Source organism: Panthera tigris, chromosome A1, assembly GCF_018350195.1.
Source record: "Panthera tigris isolate Pti1 chromosome A1, P.tigris_Pti1_mat1.1, whole genome shotgun sequence".
NCBI classification, from domain to species: Eukaryota; Metazoa; Chordata; class Mammalia; order Carnivora; family Felidae; genus Panthera; species Panthera tigris.
In genome coordinates, this window is record NC_056660.1 from 94,153,038 (window position 1) to 94,173,517 (window position 20,480).

At 44.3% G+C, this 20,480-nt stretch overlaps 1 protein-coding gene across 1 annotated transcript in view; it reads left to right on the forward strand.

Moving 5' to 3' along the window:
* Positions 1-20,480, forward strand: part of LVRN (laeverin) — a 78,074-nt gene that overhangs the window by 9,598 nt on the left and 47,996 nt on the right. The window contains exons 2-4 of the mRNA XM_042982616.1: positions 10,164-10,306; positions 12,163-12,302; positions 17,453-17,579. Of these exons, the coding sequence (XP_042838550.1) occupies positions 10,164-10,306; positions 12,163-12,302; positions 17,453-17,579 (410 nt within the window). The remainder of the gene's footprint in view (positions 1-10,163; positions 10,307-12,162; positions 12,303-17,452; positions 17,580-20,480) is intronic.

A 20,480-nucleotide genomic window follows, 5' to 3' on the forward strand; every position in this document is an offset into this window, starting at 1 on the left:
CACTGCAGTTTTAATTTGTATTTCCCTAATAACTAATAATGTGCATCATTTCCTGTACTTATTTGTCATCCACGTATCTTAGCAAAATGTCTGTTAAAATCTTTTGTCCATTTTTGTTGTTTTGTTATTGTTGAATTTTTAAAGGGTCTTTTCTCAAACATATAATTTGCAAATATTTTCTCAGTCTGTGGTTTGTGTTTTTATTTTCTTAATAGCATCTTTGAAAGCAAAAGTTTTCCATCTTGATAAAGTCCAATTTATCATTTTTTTCTTTTATGTATCAGCCTTTTAGCATTGTATCTAAAAAAGCATTGTCTACACAAAGTTCACAAAAAATTTCTCCTATGCCTTTTATTACAAGTTGCATAGTTTTAGGTTTTGTAGGTACACCTATGATCCATTTTGAGGTAATTTTTAAAAATGTTTATTTTTGAGAGAGAGAGAGAGAGAGAGAGAGCACAAGTGGAGGCCAGAAAGAGAGAGGGGAACAGAGGGTCTGAAGTGGACTCTGTGCTGACAGCAAGAGGGCCAATGCAGGGCTTGAACCCACGAGCCATGAGATCATGACCTGAGCCAGAGTTGGACACTTAACTGACTGAGCACTCAGGCACCCCTGAGTTAGTTTTGGTATATGATATGAGATATGGATTGAAGGTCATTTTTAAATTTTTTGCATACAGATATTGAATGGTTTTGATACGATTTGCCGAAGAGTCTACTGTTTCTTCTTTGAATTGTCTCTATACCTTGTAAAACATCAATTGTCCATATGTAGGAGGGTGTATTTTTGAATTTCCTCTTCTACTTCATTGGTTTATTTGTATATCTTTATGCCAATTCCACAGTGTCTTGATTGCTAAAGCTTTATAATAAATCTTGAAACCTGATAATATTTATCACCAACTTTGTTTTCTTTTTAAAAGTTGTTTAGGCTATTCTAGATCCTTTGTGTTTTCATATGAATTTTAGAATTAGCTTGTCATTTTCTACCAACAAAAACATCTGCTGAAATCTTGGTTGAGATTGTGCTGAATCTATAAAGCAATGGGGGAGAATTCAAATTTTAAAATATTGAGTCTTCTAACCCATGAATATGATATATCTCCCTATTTATTTGTGGTCCTCTTCAATGTCCCTTGGCAAGGTTTTATAGCTTTAACTGTACATATCTCGCACATGCCTTATCAAATTTTCCCTATTTTATATTTTAAACATATTATAAATGGTATTTAAAAAAATTCCAATTTCCAATTGTTTGTTGTTAGTTAATTTTTGTGTATTGATTTTCTATGCTGTCACCTTACTAAACTCACTTCTTAGCTTTAGCAGCTTTTTTGTTAATTCCTGTTTTGACTTTGTTAAATTAACATGTTACATAGCCTTGGGGTGTTAGATAGTGAGCCAAGGTTCAACGAAAGACCGCAAAGGAATTGAAATGGAGAAGTTTATTATTCCTAGGCTCTGGAGGAAGTACTTGGCACACCATGAGGGGTCACATGGGGAGATCAAGGCAAGGTATAGGTAGAACAACAGGAGCTGGGGCACCTGCCTTTATTAGGGTTCATGGCCAGAGTGCTTTGGGGTTCTTAGTCCATGGCCAGATTGTGTAATTCAACTGAAAAAGAGTGAGGTTTTGTTAAGCTTTGCAGGGATGGCCCTGCAGGTGGGGAAGGCTTTATCACAAGGTATATCAGGAGTCACATCAGGAGCTTGTATTTACCTGTGACTCTGCAGGCTGTTGTCTAGAGCATGTACTTGTATGAGGCTAATGTCAGGTTAAGGCCCCTAAAGGCTGCTTGGCCAAACAATATGGATGCCAAAGCAACAATACCATGGAGTAGCTTAGCTAAACTGAGAATTCCATTAAATTTTCTGTATCAGTGATTATATAGTCTTGAATAAAGAGAGTTTTACTTTTTGGTTACTTTAAGTGCCTTTTATGTCTTTCCCTTGCTTTACTTCCATGGTTAGAGCCTCAATACAATGTTGGATAAAAGTAGTTAAGTACAGATATCCTTGTTTTGTTCCTTATCATAAGCTGAAAGCATTCAGTCTTGCACTGCTAAGTATGAATTTTTCCTGTAGTTTTTCTTCTTTCTCTTCTTCTTCCACCTCCTCTTCCCCTTCTCCTTCTCCTCTTCCTTCTTCATCGTGTTCTCTTTATAGATTCCCTATATCAGATTGAGGAAGTTCCCTTCTGTTTCTAGTTTTCTGAGAGTTTTTATCAGATTGGGTGCCAGGTTTTGTCAAATGCTTTATCTGCATCTATTGAGATGATCATATGGTTCTTCTTTTTTTAGCCTGTTAATATGGCAAATTACATTACTTGATTTTCTAATGATAAATTAACATTGCATTTGCAAGGTATATACTACTTGGTTGTGATGTATTATCCTTTTTATATTTTGTTGCATTTGATTTACTAAAATTTTGGTTTTAATTTTTGCATCCCTGTTCATGGGGTTTCTTTTTCTTTGCCTTGTTTTGGTATCAGAGTAACGCTGCCTTCAAAGAATACATTTAGAAGTTTCTTTGATTTTGGGGGAAGAATTTATATGGAATTGGCATTGATTATTGCTTAAATTTTTGGTTGAATTTCACTAATGAAGCCACCTGGGCCTCAAGGGTTTTTTTGTTTGTTTGTTTTTGTGGGATGGTTTTAAACTACAAATTAAATTTTTTTAATGAATAGAGGGCTATTCAGGTTATCTATTTCCTCATAAGCAAGCTTTGGTGGTTTGGGTCTTTCAAGGAATTTGCCCATTTAGTCAAAGTTGTCAAATTTAAGTATAATTAATGTTCAAAATATTCCCTTATTATTTTAATATCTGTAGAATCTGTAGTGATGTCACTTCTCTCACCCCTGACATTGGTCATTTGTGTCTTCTCTCTTTTGGGAGCTGGTTGTGAAATCACCTCTGCTACTTACTAGTTGTCTAACCAGTGGCATATACTACGGGGTGTTCAGCTTTTTGTAAGGTAAAAGTCTCTTCCACTTCCAATGTCTCTTCCACTTTTGACAGACAATAAGTTTGATCAGTGTGCCTTGAGATTTATCTACTTTGTTAATCTGTTTCAATGATTTTCTCTACTGTTTTTTTGTTTTTCACTGCAATGCTTTATGTATTATTCTTTATTATTTCCTTTCTTCTTCTTACTTTGGGCTTCCTTTCCTTTTCTTTTTCTATTTTCTTAAGGTGGGTGCAAGGTAAGTGATTTAAGGTATTTTTTTCTTCTCTAACATAAATATTTAGTGCTATAAAATTTCTAGTAACTACTGCATTAGTGGCATGCCACAAATATTGTCATGTTGCTTTTAAAATTTTCATCCAGTTCCACATACTTTGCAATTTCCCTTTTGATTTCTTCTTTGAACCATGGGTTATGTAGAACTGTGCTATTTAGTTTCCAAATATTTGGGCATTTTCTCATTTTTTATTGCGTGCCTGACATTTCAAAGTTTATGTTGCTCAATGCCACATTTTGTTACATTGCTTTAATGAATGCTGGTCTTTTTTGGATAGGTGTACAAGTTATTTGGTGACCTTGATCCTTGTTTGATCCCCCATGTCTTGTGTTTAAGTTCTTTGAGAATGGATCTAAAGTCATCTAAAGTCACTAAAGGGGCACATAGGTGGATCAGTTGGTTAAGCATCTGACTCTTGATTTTGGCTCAGGTCATGATCTCATGGCTTGTGGGTTCAAGCCCCATGTTGGGGTCCATGCTGGCAGTTGGAGCCTGCTTGGGATTCTCTCTCTCCCTCTCTCTCTCTCTCTGCTCCTCCCCGACTTTCACTCCCCCCCCCACCAAGATAAATAAATAAATTAAAAAAAATTAAAGTTGCTTTTACTCCAAGGCTACTTTAGTTCACTGCTCAGGCATTACCTTCCTGGTCTCTGTTGAAAATCCATTTATTCTAGCAATTTCTGTACTCTGGCTTGTGGGAATTGGAACAATTCCTAGCATTGTGTGAGCTCCAGGAATTGTTCACCTTTCCTCTCCATGGTAGCTGTTCTTTCTTTGCTTGACCTCTTAAAGTACAGGTTAATATTTGACCAAAGGCTCGGGGTGAGGAGGGGTTATGTGGACTCTGTGCAGATTTCTGGATTTCTGCCCTGAAGATTCTAGCTATCTAGGTCTCCCTGAGCATCAGTCATAGCCTCCTCAATTCAACGAGACCACTGCACTCTGTTTTTGTTCCCTTTCCTTGTGCTGCAGTTGAGAAATTACATCCAGGTAGGCGAGGTGATTATGGAGTTCACATCTTTTGTTTCTCTTCTCTTGGAAATCACAGTCCAGTGCTTCCTGTTACCTAATGTCTGAAAACAGTTGTTTCATATATTTCATCAGAATTTTTAGTTGTTTTCAGCAGAAGGCTAATTCTAGCCTGTGGTACTACAGAAGTCTCATCATCTCTAGATTTGGTAATGTTATTAAGTATAAAGTTAATCCTCAGTTCTTCCTCATGATATCTTGGTCTGCTCATAGTTTCTATTACATGGTGTTCTACGAAGCACCTAAAAGGATCCCAGGAGAGGGAGCTAGCTGGAAAGGACCCCAGGTTGGGAAGCTGGAGCCTTCGTTCCGGTACTACCCCCGACCCCTGCCACTTACTAGTTGTCTAACCAGTTATATAAATTCCCCGGGGTGCCAGCTTCCACATCTATAAATCGAGATGGGACTTTCCAAGGTCTCTTTCACTTTGGAAATTCCGTGAAAGAAAGAATTTGTAATCCCATTGTTGTTCAAAGTGTCCTTTAAGAATACTCGTTGCATTTCCAATCATGCCATGTCCTGTATAAATATAAGGCAGAACAGGGAGGTATTCAGGGGAATGAGAGTAGGAAAATTAAGAGATGAGGGCAGCTCACTAGTGTGAAATGGCTGGAGAAAATTAGGATTTTTATCTGGGACCTGTTAAGGGGAGAACCGCGTGATTAAAATCCATCAGCATGTGCAGGTGTAGAAAGAATGAACAGAGAACTGGAAAAGACGTCCTTCCAGTTGCTGTTTATGCTAGGAAATCTGGCACCAGCCTCAGAGAATGACACACAAGAGAGAAATTTGAGCAATATTAGGAAAGAATTTAGAAGTATCCAAACAAGGTCAGTGAACTCAAATACCGAGCACATGATCTCACTGGTGTCACAGATAAAAGAGGTCATTTCGTTATCCTATAGAGGTGTTGAGCCCACATGTCTCACGAGGCCCAGCTGTCTTCTCTGGGAGATGGTTTTGCTCATCCAAGATTCAGATCCTGTATCTTTTGCAAGCAAGTGTAACCAGCCTATCGAAAAGGCACACCTCCCAGTTCAGCAACTGTGTTTCTCCCACTGTGCTTTTACAATTTAGTCTCAGAGATCATCTTTCCTGCTCCTGCTTAAATACTCTAACAGCCCCATAATTTACTGTTCATTCTTAGGTGACAGATGAGCTACATTCCCTAAGTCACAAACACTGTCCAGATACAAAAATTTGAGCATCCAATCCTGTGTCAAAGCTTTTGAAAGCTTTGAACTGAGTTAGCTGTTAAATCTCCCTTTCTCTCCCTCCACCCTCCCTCCCTCAAGCTTGGGTGGGCTTTCGGGTTAGAAGCCTGCAGTCGGTCAGGGGTAGTGGTGCTTCCTTCCCTTTCTCCACCTCAGGGTTCTAGCCCCCCCCCCCCACCCGCCTTTATCTTGAGAGCTGCTTCTACACCCCGACCAGATCCGGTGGGTCTGGGGGAGACATGGAGAGGTGACACGTAGGGCAGTTCTCACCTGAGCCAGCACTCTTGCTGTTTGTCCTGACTCTGGCCTAGCATATACCTTTTTCCCTTGAGATGTCATTTTCTCACTGTTTCCCTTTCTACTACAATGTTCTTGACCCTGCAGAATGCTGCCTCTAGTTCTCCATTCTGGTGGTCACTAGTGACCCCTTCCTCAGCCCCTAGACACGGAGGAGTGCATCTCCAAGCTCTTCTAGTTTCATGCAGGTGGGCCCTGTTGGACAGAACCCAAGTCAGTCCCCGTCCTGGCTCAGTCCGAGTCTCAGGGCCCACAGCTGTTCCAAGGAACACTCCTAATCCCTGGCTTGGGGCTCACGTGGGTCCCAAGGCAAGAGTATTCTTCTGGTTCCACCTCCAACGCCTTTCCTTTTGCCTTTTACATTCCCACTGGTGGGAGTTCAACTCCGACCGGGGTCAGTTTCGGCTTTCCCAGCAGTAAGCTGGGTACCAGGCTCTGAGTCTCTCTGCTTCTGCTCTCTGAGGGATCTTCTCCCCCATGGCTCACCCCAGTTAGGGGGTTTCCTTCCTCCCAGAACCCTGAGATCAAGAAGCTTGGCTAACCCGCACCACCTCCTCCCCCCCACCTAGAAATCTCTCCTCTCATCTCTGGCCTCCGTTGCCTGACCTTCCTTCCATGTGTTTTTGGTGGAGCCCAGAGGCCCCAGAAGGGCCCCAGGTCCTCAAGGCCGTCTACTCCGAAAACTTTCATAAGGTGGTTTGGCACCTGTCTCTGGGATTGCACGTCTATTGTGTTTTGTTGCCTGGTGGAAACTTCAGCTTTAAGATCCTATGACACAAGTAATAAACAAACATGATTCATGGGCCAATCCTTGAACCACAGTCCAGTGGTGTAATATGCGTCTTTACTAAAACATTTTGATTTCTGAGGGTGTTGTTGTGTAAAAACAACTTGGGGAGACGAGCTTTCCGGTCTTATTTAACCCTTGACCAGTTATGTCATGTAGCACTTGTTAGCTAGAGCTGTAGGCAGAGTTCATACAATGACTTGGAATGAATGAGTGGATATTTTTTATATGGCAGTAGATGGATCCCAAAGGATATCATGTGGTCTTGACCCCTAAGCCCTCTTCTAGCACAAGAAAGTGGTGAGCCCATGATTCCCTGGCCACACAAGAGGGCAGGAGAGTGGCTTTGCAATACTGAGCTGCTACGGGACAAATTGTCCCAAATTAACTCCCTCACCAACTGACCGCGCTAAACCCAGACTTGTCAGGCACCATAATAGCATGTTTCGGCGAGGTTTGAAGGGAGCAGAGGGTGGATGGTTCTATTTTCTGAGGTCAAGATATCTTTACAGGGTTGCTTGAATCCAAAGCAGAGAGAGAGAGAGAGAAGGGAAATAAATACCAGTGTTGAGTTCCCAGATGTGGCATAACCAGATCGTGTGTGTTGCTGGCTGGCCCTGACCTTTGCAGTTAGGACTGCGAGCCAGAAGGGCTGTGTGTTGTAGGGACTTTTTTCCCTTTTTGTTTGTTTGTATAAAACCAGGGAGGGAAATAGTTGAGTAAAATCCAAGAGTCTCTTCTATTTCACCTCTCAAGAGGCCTGAATCATGGAATAGGAAGGCACTTGCTTGCTATTTGCTTAAAGTGGTGACTCTCTGAGCTGATGTCTCTTAGCCTTTTTGAACCTGTAGCCCCCTTTGAGAAGGTTAAAACTTTCCCACTTCCTTGAAGAGTCTGATTTTCTCTCTTGACCTTGCAGCTTCCTTGAGAGGCCTATGATTTGTGAGGTCATGGCAGTGGAGATGTTACCAAGCTTTATGTTTTATAGTTTCTATTACAAAAACAATAGGCATGTGGTGGCTTTCCAGATGGATAAGCATGTTTTATAAAATTGGCTGTGCTTTTTCACTCTACATTATACTTTTTCAGGCTAATTTATTACCATTAGTACAAAATGGCCTACAATTCCAGGGGGGTCACAGGCCTCATGGAGGCCAGGCATGAACTTCCAAGGGGGCTGTTTCTCCCAACCCTAGATGACTCAGTCATGGTCACCTCAGGGGCTCCTTTTTCAATTCTGTTGGATGTCTTTATCCCTGTTAGAATCCATTTTGGGGGGCACCTCAGTAGCTTAGTTTGTTAGGTGTCCCAGCTCTTGGTTTCTGCTCAGGTCATGATCTCATGGTTCGTGAGATCAAGCACGATATCAGGCTCTGCACTGACAGCGTGGATTCTCTCTCTCTGACCCTACACCACTCATGCTCGCTCTCTCTCTCAAAATAAATTAATTAATATTAAAATTTTTTTAATGTTTATTTTTGAGAGTGAGCTCAAGTGAGAGAAGGGCAGAGAGAGAGGGAAACACAGAATCTGAAGCAGGCTCCGGACTCTGAGCTGTCAGCACAGAGCCCCATGGGGAGCCCGAATTCACGAACCACAAGATCATAACCTGAGCTGAAGTCAGACGCTTAACCGACTGAGCCACCCAGGCGCCCCATCTCCTTGAATTCTATAGTTCATCTACGTGGAGAGCAGTTTGTGAGGTTGCAAGGAATATAGCAGAATTCAGAGGTGGTTTGTTGATACATTCAGCTAGTAATAATGTGAAAGCTCAAACAGCAATAAAAGGTTGGTAGTGCCATTGCTTTCTGGATGGGGAAACTGAGGCTCGGCAGGAATGTGGGATCTGTCCAGGATTACTCAGCTAGCAGGAGATGGAACAGAGTCCTGCAGACAAAGTGGCTGGTATCAGAGTTCACAGGCCACCTTCCAGTCCATGCAAGCAAGAGCAACATACAGTGGGAAGCTGCAAGTAGGGAAGGCTTGTTGAAAATTACACTTTGGTCACGGTGAGGTGATGAACACATCCAGTTAGCTGACTGTGGGTGGCTTTTGAACGTGCTGATCGTTGCCTGTGAATTTTCATGTGAGTAGAGGCCTTATCGTGGTAGAGGAGGGATCCCAGAGGTGGGTGGTGGTGATGGAGGGACCATACTCTCTTGTGGCACCCTGTTGAATTCCCCTGTTACTTATCTAAGAGCTGGGCCTGAAGTAAGAGTAAATGCTTCAGGGACACTAAGTCTCAGGGTCTTAGGAGAAAAAAAAAGAATTAGCATCCACAGTTGTCCTCCCAAAACAGGTTCCCAAGTCTCTAAGTCTGTCTGTCTTTCTTTCAGAAAGAGAGAGAGAAAGTGAGCTAGGAGGGGAGGGGCAGGGAGAGAGGGAGACAGAGGATCTGAAGAGGGCTCCATGCTGACAGCAGAGAGACCAGTGTGGGTCTCGAACTTGTGCACTGTGAGATCATGACCTAAGCCAAAGGCAGACGCTTAATTGAATGAGCCGCTCAGGAACCCCCCACCCCCACCCCAAACCCCACCCCCACCCCAGGTGACTGAGTCTTAGTGATTCCACAGGTTTATTCTGAGGAGAGTTGTTAGCTAGGCCCCATGTCCTGTCAGACTTAGGCCCCATTGACACAGAATGAACCTGACCATCTCCTCATTTGCTCAGGACACTCTTGACCCTAAACTATTCTCCATAAATCACCAGTGCACTGTGAGATAATGCCACTTTTTAAAAAATTTTCCATGGAGATGGGGGGAAGGAGCAGAAGGGATTTGATAAATCTACCCACCTGGAAACAAAAATTATCTTTTCCACTTGACACGCACCTGTATTGTTTACCCCCAAGGGGCTGCAAAATAAAACATTTTCTAAGTTTTCAACCCAGAAGAACAGGTGAGCAAAAGATAAAAATGTGGACATTCTTGGGGTGCCTGGGTGGCTCAGTCACTTAAGCATCTGACTTCAGCTCAGGTCATGGTCTCACGGTTCGTGAATTTGAGCCCCACATCAGGCTCTGCACTCACAGCGTGGAGCCTGCCTGGGATTCTCTCTCCTTCTCTCTCTCTCTCTCTCTCTCTCTCTCTGCCCTTCCCCAATTTGCGCTTTCTCTCTCTCTCTTAAAATAAATAAATAAACTTTAAGAAAATGTTTAAAAAAATGCATTCTTCAGCACACACTGCTTACACTTTGGTGGAAGATGAAAGGAATAGTCCGTTCCCCAAAAAGAAATCCTAGCTTAAAAAAATACTTGGTTCTCAAAAGCCTGCCATTGCACATTTGCTATATTTGTTCCTATTTTGTTCGCAGAAGGTTTTAAAGGCATATGATGTAATGAAGTAAATAGTATTTTGTGGTTGAAAATTAAATAGGTCTTTTGTATTTTAGGTCTTACAAGAATTGCAAGGTGCGGTGAGCCTCGGGAGTGTGTGTGTTTTAACTGGAAGGCAGTGCGGAAGATGAGGGGAAATGTTCTAGCTCCTTCCTGAATATAATTACAAGCCATCATCCCTCAATATTTTTGTGTGTGTGTCCACTAACTTGAAATAAAAATAAATAGGGTTTTTCCCCCCCAAATGTGTTACAGGGCCCTGTTAGCATCTCAGATGGAGCCAACATTTGCCAGGAGTGTTTTTCCTTGTTTTGATGAGCCAGCTCTAAAGGCAACCTTTAATATTACAATTATTCATCATCCAAGCTATGGGGCCCTTTCCAATATGCCAAAGCTAGGTAAGTAAGATTTCCTGTCATGATATGTGTGAATATGTTAATTACAATAGTGTGCGTATATATGGACCTACAGATATATGTGTATACTCGCACATACATATATATTTAACTCTTTAATAGCTTTTATAGCAATGGCTTTTCTAGGCTGTGTGTTGGTAGCGTATTATAATTAGGGAGAGCAGTCACATGGGGTACGTATCAGCACCCACATTTTAGAGATGGCAAGTCCTGATTCTTTTTGCACAGGAATCTGGGACACCATTTCGTTCTACTTTGGTAGCCTGTCTGCCCACTAGTTTGGGCTTCAACATTGATCGTTAGTGATAAGCTCGTGGACTTAGGCTGAATCTGGTACACAGATGTGTTTCATTTGGCTTGCGTGATTTTTTTTTCCTTCTGATTGAACTTTTAAAAATCCAGAGATTTCTCATAAACATCAAGATTTTTACTCCCTTGTAAACTTAGAAGATCTAACAACGCAGGGCCTGCAGCTCCTTTGTGACAGCAATAGTTACAGCTCACGAGAGACTGTCCCCTGCAGACGCCTCCCCCCCAGACTTGCCATGGTCCCCACCACTGCCCTGTTAATGTTTGCCAGCCCGATTCACATCAAATACCTGCCCTCGGCTTGGAAGGCCCAGCTTGCCTCTACTGAAGATCTTGCTGAAACCTAGCAATGGCAAAATTATCCTTCTATGACCTGTCATAGGCTCTAGATTAAGCATCATGAGAGGTGGCCTGGTCAATGAAACAGTAGAAGTAGATGGAAAAGATGAGAGATGGGTGGTGGGCGTCACTTGAGGTGCCCATGGATTAGGTCCTCAGTCAAGACCGTGTTATTTAAGATACTGATTCGGAGCAAAGAGGCTGTCCTTAGACCTTCCTAATGCGGTTTGTTTTTAAATGTCTATTTATTTATTTTGAGAGAGAGAGAGACAGAGAGCACAAGTGGGGCAAGGGCAGAGAGAGAGAGAAGAGAATCCCAAGCAGGCTCCACCCAATCAGCGCAGAGCCAGATGTAGTGCTCAATCTCACTAACCATGAGATCGTGACTTGAGATGAAATCCAGAGTCAGATGCTTAACCTACTGAGCCACCCAGGTGCCCGTTGTTTGTTTGTTTTTAATTGAAGTACAGTTGACGTACAAGATTACATTGGTTGCAAGTGTATACCATAGTGATTCAACAATTATGTATTATGCAATGCTCACCATACAAAGTTAGGACTTTTATTTTTTTAATCTTTATTTTTGAGAGAGAGAGAGAGAGAGAGAGAAACACACATTCAGGGGAGGGGTGGGGAGGGGTGGGGGAGACACAGAATCTAAAGCAGGCTCCAGGCTCTGAGCTGTCAGCACAGAGCCCGACGCAGGGCTTGAACTCACAGACCGCGAGATCATGACCTGAGCCCAAGTCGGACGCTCAACTGACTGAGCCACCCAGGCGCCCCTAAAGTTAGGACTGTTAATGACAGACTTCTCTATGCTGTACATTCTTTCCCCGTGGAATTGGTTTTATAACCTAGAAGTTTGTAGCTCTTAATCTCCTTTACCCATTTTGCTCATCTCCCTAGCCCCCTCCCCATTGGCAACCACCATTTTATTCTCTGTATTCTGAGTCTGTGCTTTTTTGTTGTTGTTGTTCATGTGTTTTACCTTTTAAATTTCACATGTCAGTGAAATTGTATGGTGTTTGTCTTTCCCTGACTTATTTCACTTAATATGGTTTTGACAGGCTTAGGGGTGCAGAAATCCACACTGCTAGACTATGGGTGACAGTCAACTCCACACATTGTTTCAAAGGTAGCTATTACTGCTTAGGTTTAACAGTGATTTGGACTAAAACCAATTTCCGTAGGTCAGTCTGAAAAAAGAGACGTGAATGGAAGCGTGTGGACTGTTACCACCTTTTCCACCACTCCCCACATGCCAACTTATTTAGTCGCGTTGGCCATATGTGACTATGACCACGTCAGCAGAACTGAAAGGGGCCAAGAGGTGAGTGAGGAAGATTCTGCAGGTAAGGGTGCCTTCATACTGGCCACAGGTGGTTCATCCATTCTCTCTGCATCCAGGGGTTATGCCTACATTTCCCATCGTCACCTCCTGGTGGCCCCTCTGACTTTTTCCAAGCCCTGTTGAAACCCTTAGGGTGGCTTTGCAGATGGGACGCCACCATTCTCCCTTTTGGCTCTGTGGAAAGGCTGCACTCAAGGTAGGTTCTGGGCCCCCTCTTCCTGGGCTGTTGGCACCTTTCAGAACACAGGGGAGCTGCCAAACTAGCACCTCGAAGCTCAGGTTTACCTGTTGTGTAGCCGATGCCATTCATGAAGTGGGGGTGATAATCCAAGTGTCTGGCAGTCTGGGCACCAACCGACCAGAAGGGACACCAGCTGGGAACAACTGTAATGGCAGACAGAGTGCCTGCAGGGTGGATACCTGTAGGTAGGTATGGCCCCATCGAGAAGGAGCCCCGCTGGATTCCTCAACTCTGAGACACCCGGCACCTCCCCACAGTTGTACGAAGTGGGCGCTTTGTCCTGAAATACCCAGTCTTCACCCAGTTACAGCCTCATCACATAATAATCCTCTCGGAATGGGGCACCTGGGTGGCTCAGTCGGGTACACGTCTGACTCTTGATCTCAGCCCAGGTCGCGATCTCACGGTTCACGTGTTCGAGCCCCACGCTGGGCTCCGTGCTGGCAGCACAGAGCCTGCTTGGGATCCTCTCTCTCTCTCCCCCCCCCACCGCCTCTCTCTGCCCCCCCCCCCAACATAAATAAATAAATAAACTTCAAAAAATAATAATTCTTTAGGAAAATGTCAGGGCTGCTGTGACAAGTACTTTACATGCTGGTTCACTGCCCCTTCTGCAGTGTGGAGGGAAGGCCGATTCCGTAGGCTGGGGTCTTGCTTGCCAGATGGACTTCACAGAGCTGAGGAAAATCAGGCCCCCACAGTCCCATCTGAGACTCTCTCCTGGGCCCGCCCCAGATCTCCCAGGCTTGTCCCGCTGACTTGTGGAGATAACGAAGCTGTGCATGAGCCAAGTCTGTCGCCAGGGGGAGAATCACCCAGAGCTGCTCCTCTGGAGGACGCATTAATAACAACGTGTTAGACGGAGACCACAGCTTATCTTCCTCAACTGTTGGCTCCAGCCTGAAGAATCACTGGTAGATCCTTGATATCCACAGATGGAACACAGGCCACGCCGAACACAGCCAGAAATTGTGGGCACGACTTAGTGTGTTAATCTCTCTTAATGTTTATTTTTTAAAAAAAAAAGTTTTTTTTTAACGTTTATTTATTTTTGAGACAGAGAGAGGCAGAGCATGAACGGGGGAGGGTCAGAGAGAGGGAGACACAGAATCTGAAACAGACTCCGGGGTCTGAGCTGTCAGCACAGAGCCTGACGCGGGGCTTGAACTCACGGACCGCGAGATCGTGACCTGAGCCGAAGTCGGATGCTTAACCGACCGAGCCACCCAGGCGCCCCAATGTTTATTTATTTTTGAGAGAGAGAGAGACAGACAGACAGACAGACAGTGTGAGCAGGGGAGGAGTAGAGAGAGACAGAGACACAGAATTCGAAACAGGCTCCAGGCTCTGAGCTGTCAGCACAGAGCCCGACGCGGGGCTCGAACTCACAGACCGCGAGATCATGACCTGAGCCGAAGTCGGCCGCTTAACCGACTGAGCCACCCAGGCGCCCCTGTTGTTGTTTTTTGAGAGAGAGAGAGAGAGAGAGAGAGAGAGAGAGAGAGAGAGAGAGAGAGGCAGAGTGTGAGTGGGGGAGGGTCAGAGAGAGAGGGAGACACAGAATCCGAAACAGGCTCCAGGCTCTGAGCTGTCAGCACGGAGCCTGACGCGGGGCTTGAACTCACAGACCGCAAGATCGTGACCTGAGCCGAAGTCGGACGCTTAACCGACCAAGCCACCCAGGCGCCCCAATGTTTATTTATTTTTGAGAGAGAGAGAGAGAGAGAGACAGACAGACAGACAGACAGACAGTGTGAGCAGGGGAGGAGTAGAGAGAGACAGAGACACAGAATCTGAAACAGGCTCCAGGCTCTGAGCTGTCAGCACAGAGCCCGACACGGGGCTCAAACTCACAAACCGTGAGATTGTGACCTGAGCCGAAGTCGGACGCCTAACCAAGAGAGCCACCCAGGAGCCCCCTTGGGCACTATTTAGAAGCGCGTGCTTTGTGCCTGGCATGAAGGAGCCGAGCCCCGGAGCTCACGAGTGACCCGAGGTGGTGTGTCAGTATCCATATCTCAAGTGGCTTGCCCATCTCAATGCTGCCATACTGCAACCACGTCTTACAAAAGGGACAGGTCTGTTTCTTGGTGAAGGACAGCCCTGAAAAGAAAACCAGCTGCCGTTGGAAGCAGAGAGGAAATGGAACATGCCTGAGGAGGTCATGTTCTTAGCCAGAAAATTGAAATTTGGGATGAATTTATCAGCGGAATGCTGCATTTGGCGATGGCTCAGCTCTGCAAAGGGAAGGAGTCCACCATAGTCTACAGGGGAGCCAGAATGTACTCTTGGAATAGTGTCCAGAGTATATGAAGAGTTGCTTATTAAGTAAGAGATAAAAATTTAGTAAAACTGAAAATGCAGTTAAATCCTTGTTGACATCAGGATAAACGTGGAAACGTAACTAAGGATGGAAATCATATATATATATATATATATATATATATATATATGTATATTATATATATTAAGTTTATGTATTTTTGAGAGAGACAGAGAGAGAGAGAGAGGAGGATGAGTGGGGGAGGGACAGAGAGAGAGGGAAACACAGAATCTGAAGCAGGCTCCAGGCTCTGAGCTGTCAGCACACAGCCCACGCAGGGCTTGAACCCACGAACCGTGAGATCATGACCTGAGCTGAAGTCAGATGCCCAACAGACTGAGCCACCTGAAAATCACATACTTTGAACAGAGCTTAGCACACACGGGCATGTGTAAAGGTACTCCTCTCTCAGGCGGTAAGGTCCACTGTGTTCATGGAGAACCACAAGAATACACTGGTGGACTAGCCGTGGTGTTGAAAGAACTTTGTGGCTGCATCTCCAAAGTGTTCCTCACTATTTTGTGTTCCTGGCGGCCCTGCTGGGGGCTCCCTGCCCCTTCCCACACAGCTTGAAATCTCCATCCTTTGCCTCCCCTTTGGCTTATAAAATGGTAGTTTATGAGAGGGGCTTTGGAAACGTTGAGTTAAATATACAAAGGCTTGATTATTTTCCCATAGGTTACAGTGGAAATGCACACATCTTGAATGTGGGGAGTGGGGACTATTCTTTCCACTCAGTAGCTTAGGCTTTGGTTCAGCAATCTTCCCCTTGCCTCTGGAGTTAGAAATGAGGGGGGCGGGGGGAAGGTGGGTAGGTGTAGCACAGGGGCAGGGCTGAATCCTGGGGCCTCCTTCCGAGATAAGGAGACCTCTGCAGCACGGGGGAGGCCGAGGAGAACGAGGTAGGAGGCCTCAAAAACAGGTGGTTGCATTTTGTGAAAGGGGAACATTCCTGAAGACCTCACGTAATGCAATGTTCACATAATTCAAGACAAATTTTCCAGCAGAAATAAAAGTGAAGTTAAGGTGGATGTGTTCTTGGGCTGCAGCCATCTGCAAATATCGTTGCCCTGCTTCTCATTTTCCTAGCATTCTCTCTAATGTTTTGCAGAGAACCCTTTCTCAAAGCGACTGTGTTCACATCAGGACAATTGCCCTCATGCCCTCATTGCTAACTTTTGTAACAAGGTTACTGAGTTTCACACATGTTCTGCGGCATGAATGTTAGTGACTCCATTAAAAAGTGCTCCGATGGTGGTGGTGTGGGATAGAAAGTGATTTCATATTAAAATAATAATGAACAGTATAACAAGAGCAAATTAGCCACTGAGTCACGCAAATAAATTCCCGAGTCCCCAAACAACAACACAGTTACATTGAACTAACAAAACGTGGCAAGGCTTTCTCTTTACCTGCTACAGAGGAAGGGGTCATAAACAGAATAGAATTCCCTTGTTCAACAACTGTAAAATCATAAGACTTGTGATGCACTTCTTTAAATTAGGGGAATTAACCTTATTGAAAAACTTTGAAAACAAGATCACACTGTTAATGATCTTAGCTTGAAAACATTAACAAACCGTTTTAAATTTGCACAACTCAGGTGTGTTTCATAATGTACCATATTGTGTGAGCCCTGCTAACTGCACAGTTCTGTTTTGGAACATTGGAAACATGTCCTAAAAAGGGAAGCAGGGGTCTGAGATAACTTCTTACTCTAAGATAGAGTCTACATTTTCTGTAGGGGTAGATACCATCCCAGAGATTATTTCTGAATTCCAAAAGTTACACATGTTATTGTGAAAAACAAAACAAAACAAAACACGACTAAATAACACCCTTTCCAGAGAATCACAGCTCACATCTTAGTGACTAGCCTTCTGGACTTTCTCCAGAGCATGTACACATTTACAGCTGACCTTGAAGAACACAAATTTGAACTGAGTGGGTCCGTGTACACACAGATTTAAAAAAAAAATTTTTTTTTAGCACTTTATTTTTGACAAAGCGCAAGCGGGGGAGGGGCAGAGAGAAAGACATACACAGAATCCGAATCAGGCTCCAGGCTCCGAGTTGTCAGCACAGAGCCCAACATGGGCCTTGAACTCACGAACTGTGAGATCATGACCTTAGCCGAAGTTGGATGTTTAACCAACTGAGCCACCCAGGCACCCCAACTTCCTCATGATTTTTGAAAATAACATTTGCTTTTTCTTTTTACTACCTTTATTGTAAGTTTACAATATATGATACATATATAAAATATGCATTAATCTACTGTTTACATTATCGGTAAAGGCTTCCCGTCAACAGTAGGCTGTTAGCAGTTAGGTTTTTGGGGAGTCACAAGTTACAGTTATATGCAGATTTTTGACTGCACGGGGTCAGCACTCTTAACCTCCATGCTGTTCAGGATTCGTCAACTATCAACATTTCGTCGTGTAGCTTCTTCTGGAAAGGTAAGTCTTTGACTCGAGAGCATCAGAAAATTGGCCCATGCAGGCTGCCTCTTTCCAAAGTTCACTACCGCTTTCCCTAATCACTGCTTAATTGTTTTTGATTTAGATACGCATCTGGGCCCGGAAAGATGCCATCGCAAATGGAAACGCAGCCTTTGCTTTGAACATCACAGGTCCTATCTTCTCTTTTCTGGAAGATTTGTTTAATATTAGTTACCCTCTTCCTAAAACAGGTGAGCCATCTTCTGTTCCAATGCCATTGGTTTCCTATTGTTGGGGCCCTGGGTTAAGGTCAAGGGCACACAGACGAGCCTCCCCTGACCCATTGTTACCACTTAGCCTCTGTCAGAGGCAGCCCTGCGGACGTCCCATCCGTAAGTGTGACACCTTCCCAAACACAGAGAGGCCTATCGGCTATTTCTCCATACACTGCCCAGTGCCCGCAGGTGTTCTCAGCATTTAGATTCCTCCTGGGTGTTCGATGCCAGCCTCTCCCCCTACAGAGGCTGCCGTCCCTCCTGCATTCTGTCCTTTCCTCTCCTAGTGCGTGTGTGTGACAACACAGTTCTGGGTCCTTTTAGCAAGCCTATGTGAGTTACTCCATGTCCCATGAATAAGGTTGGTGGTGGTTTATGGGGGGTAGCGTTTGTATGTCTGTTTGTTTTTTAATATTCTTTAGCTGTGAGTCATTGGATTAGGACGTGGGGGTCCTTTTCTGTCATACAAACTTGGAATCACGTGTGAACCCTATACGGTCCTTGAGGAAATATAGAGACATTTTGTTACTCCTAGATCTGTACAGTATGCCCTTAAAATTGTGTTGAGCCCCTCCGCTCAGAAAGCTGTCCGGCGTTTTCTCTGTCTCTGGTATCGTGTCAATGTATCTTGTTCCTCTGACCTGTTCTGCAAAGTCTTGGAAAAAGTGTGCTCTGCCTTTTTCACCATTAGCTCGGCTGATGGTGGAAGAGGGTAGGAAGTAATTGTCCAGGAGCTCAAGCCTCCTGAACACCGGCGAGCCAGGGGTCTAGGCAGCTTGAGCCTTCTGGCTGGGGAGGAACGGGGAGCAAACCAGGCTTGGCCCATTCAGGGATTCCGGAAGTGATACCTCTCCTTCTGGGAGTTGGAGGCATCAGAAGCCTGGGCTTGGAGACATCTGTGACTGGAGGCTGTCACGGTGACACTTGTCTAGGCAAGGAAAGTTCCATTTGTCTTTATTTACATAAACAATGGTCCAGAGTCACCCTCCGTTCCCTGTTCCGTAAAGCACCTCCTCCCTCCGGTTAGTCTCCTCATTATTGTCCCCACCCCTTCCCTGCTGGCCCCCTCGAGCCCGTCTTGCAACACTGAGGCACGGGGGATCTTTCCACAGCAAAACGTGACAACCATGTTACTGTAATATTACATATTGCTGTCCTCTTTAAAACCTCTCTGTGGCTTCCTGTTGCCCTGAGGATAAAGTCCAAACCCTGTGCCCTGTCTTTACAACAGTGCATCTCTGGCCAAACTCTCAGGGCTTTTGGCAACTCCTCAGAGTTGGAAGGATGCCCTAGCATCCGCTCTGTCCCCTCTCTACCTTCCTCTTCTCCTCTCCCTCAGGCTCTTGCACATGGACTTTGTACATCCTGCAATGCAGTCTCTCCAGCTTGTTACTTTGTATGTTTCTGAACCCAGTGCCTCCTCCTCCAGGAAGCTTTCCCTGATTCCCTTTTCCTCATGCTTCCACAGCATCCTATGCACCCCTCCATTTGAGCTCTTGACTTAACTACAACTTAATTGTTTCTCTTATTAGATCAAGAGTAACTTGGGTTCAGGATCCGGCTTGTCTTTTTCTTTGTGCACACAGAGCCTACTGAGACTTCTTCTTCTAGAATGGTAGACAGTAACTTTTTTTTTCTTTTTTAATGTTTATTTTGGGGGGGGGGAGAGAGAGAGAGAGAGAGAGAGAGAGAGAATGAATGAGAATCCAAAGCAGGCTCCAGGCTGTGAGCTGTCAGCACGGAGCCCAACGCGGGGCTCAAATCCACAAACCATGAGATCATGACCTGAGCCCAAGTTGGATGCTTAAGCGACTGAGCCACCTAGGCGCCTCTGCGTTGTTAGAAGATTTGAAAGAAGTGGCATGATGCTTTTAAGAATAAATGTGGACATTTAAAGATTTATAGAGTTTTAGAATAGCAACTTCTCTTCTAAGTTTTAATTGTGCTTTTAACTTAAAAAAATTTTTTTTGACGTTTATTCATTTTTGAGACAGAGAGAGACAGAGCACGAATGGGGGAAGGTCAGAGAGAGAGGGAGACACAGAATCTGAAAAGGCTCCAGACTCCGAGCTGTCAGCACAGAGCCTGACGTGGGGCTCGAACTCACGGATCGCGAGATCGTGACCTGAGCCGAAGTCGGACGCCCAACCGACTGAGCCACCCAGGCGCCCCTGTGCTTTTAACTTTAAATAACAGAGTCCAAACTATATATACTACACATCCACACATGATTTGTATTTTTTGTAGCAATGAAACTCAGGTACAATATAAATCATAAAACAGTGAAATAATGACCATAATCAGTGAGAATCTATGGAGCAAATACTGGTTACCTATTACTTTTCTAGGTGCTTTTTTTTTAAAGATTTTTTTTGGAATGTTTCTATTTATTTTTAAGGAGAGAGAGAGAGACAGCATGAGTGGGAGAGGAACAGAGAGAGAGAGGGAGACACAGAATTCGAAGCAGGCTCCAGGCTCTAGCTGTCAGCACAGAGCCTGATGTGGGGCTCGAACCCACAAAGTGTGAGATCATGACCTGATCCGAAGTCGGACGCTTAACTGACTGAGCCACTCAGGCTCCCCTCTAGGTGCTTTTTGAACACAAAAGAAGTAAGTGGCTGGGGCTCTCTGTTTAAGTAGCTGAGTTGGGGTGATACTTTCAATATGTAGAAACAAAAGCAACAGATCACCAAGTAAGGGATAATGTACTGGCTTAAGTAAAAGTCTTAAAAGAAAGAGGGTTAAGAAGTGGTAATGGGAGTAGCCTACATATATAAAGAACACCTACAAATAAATAAGAAAATACAGTAGAAAAAAATAAAAGATACCTGGATAGATGTTACAAAGAAAAAGGAACACATGTAGCTAATACACTTA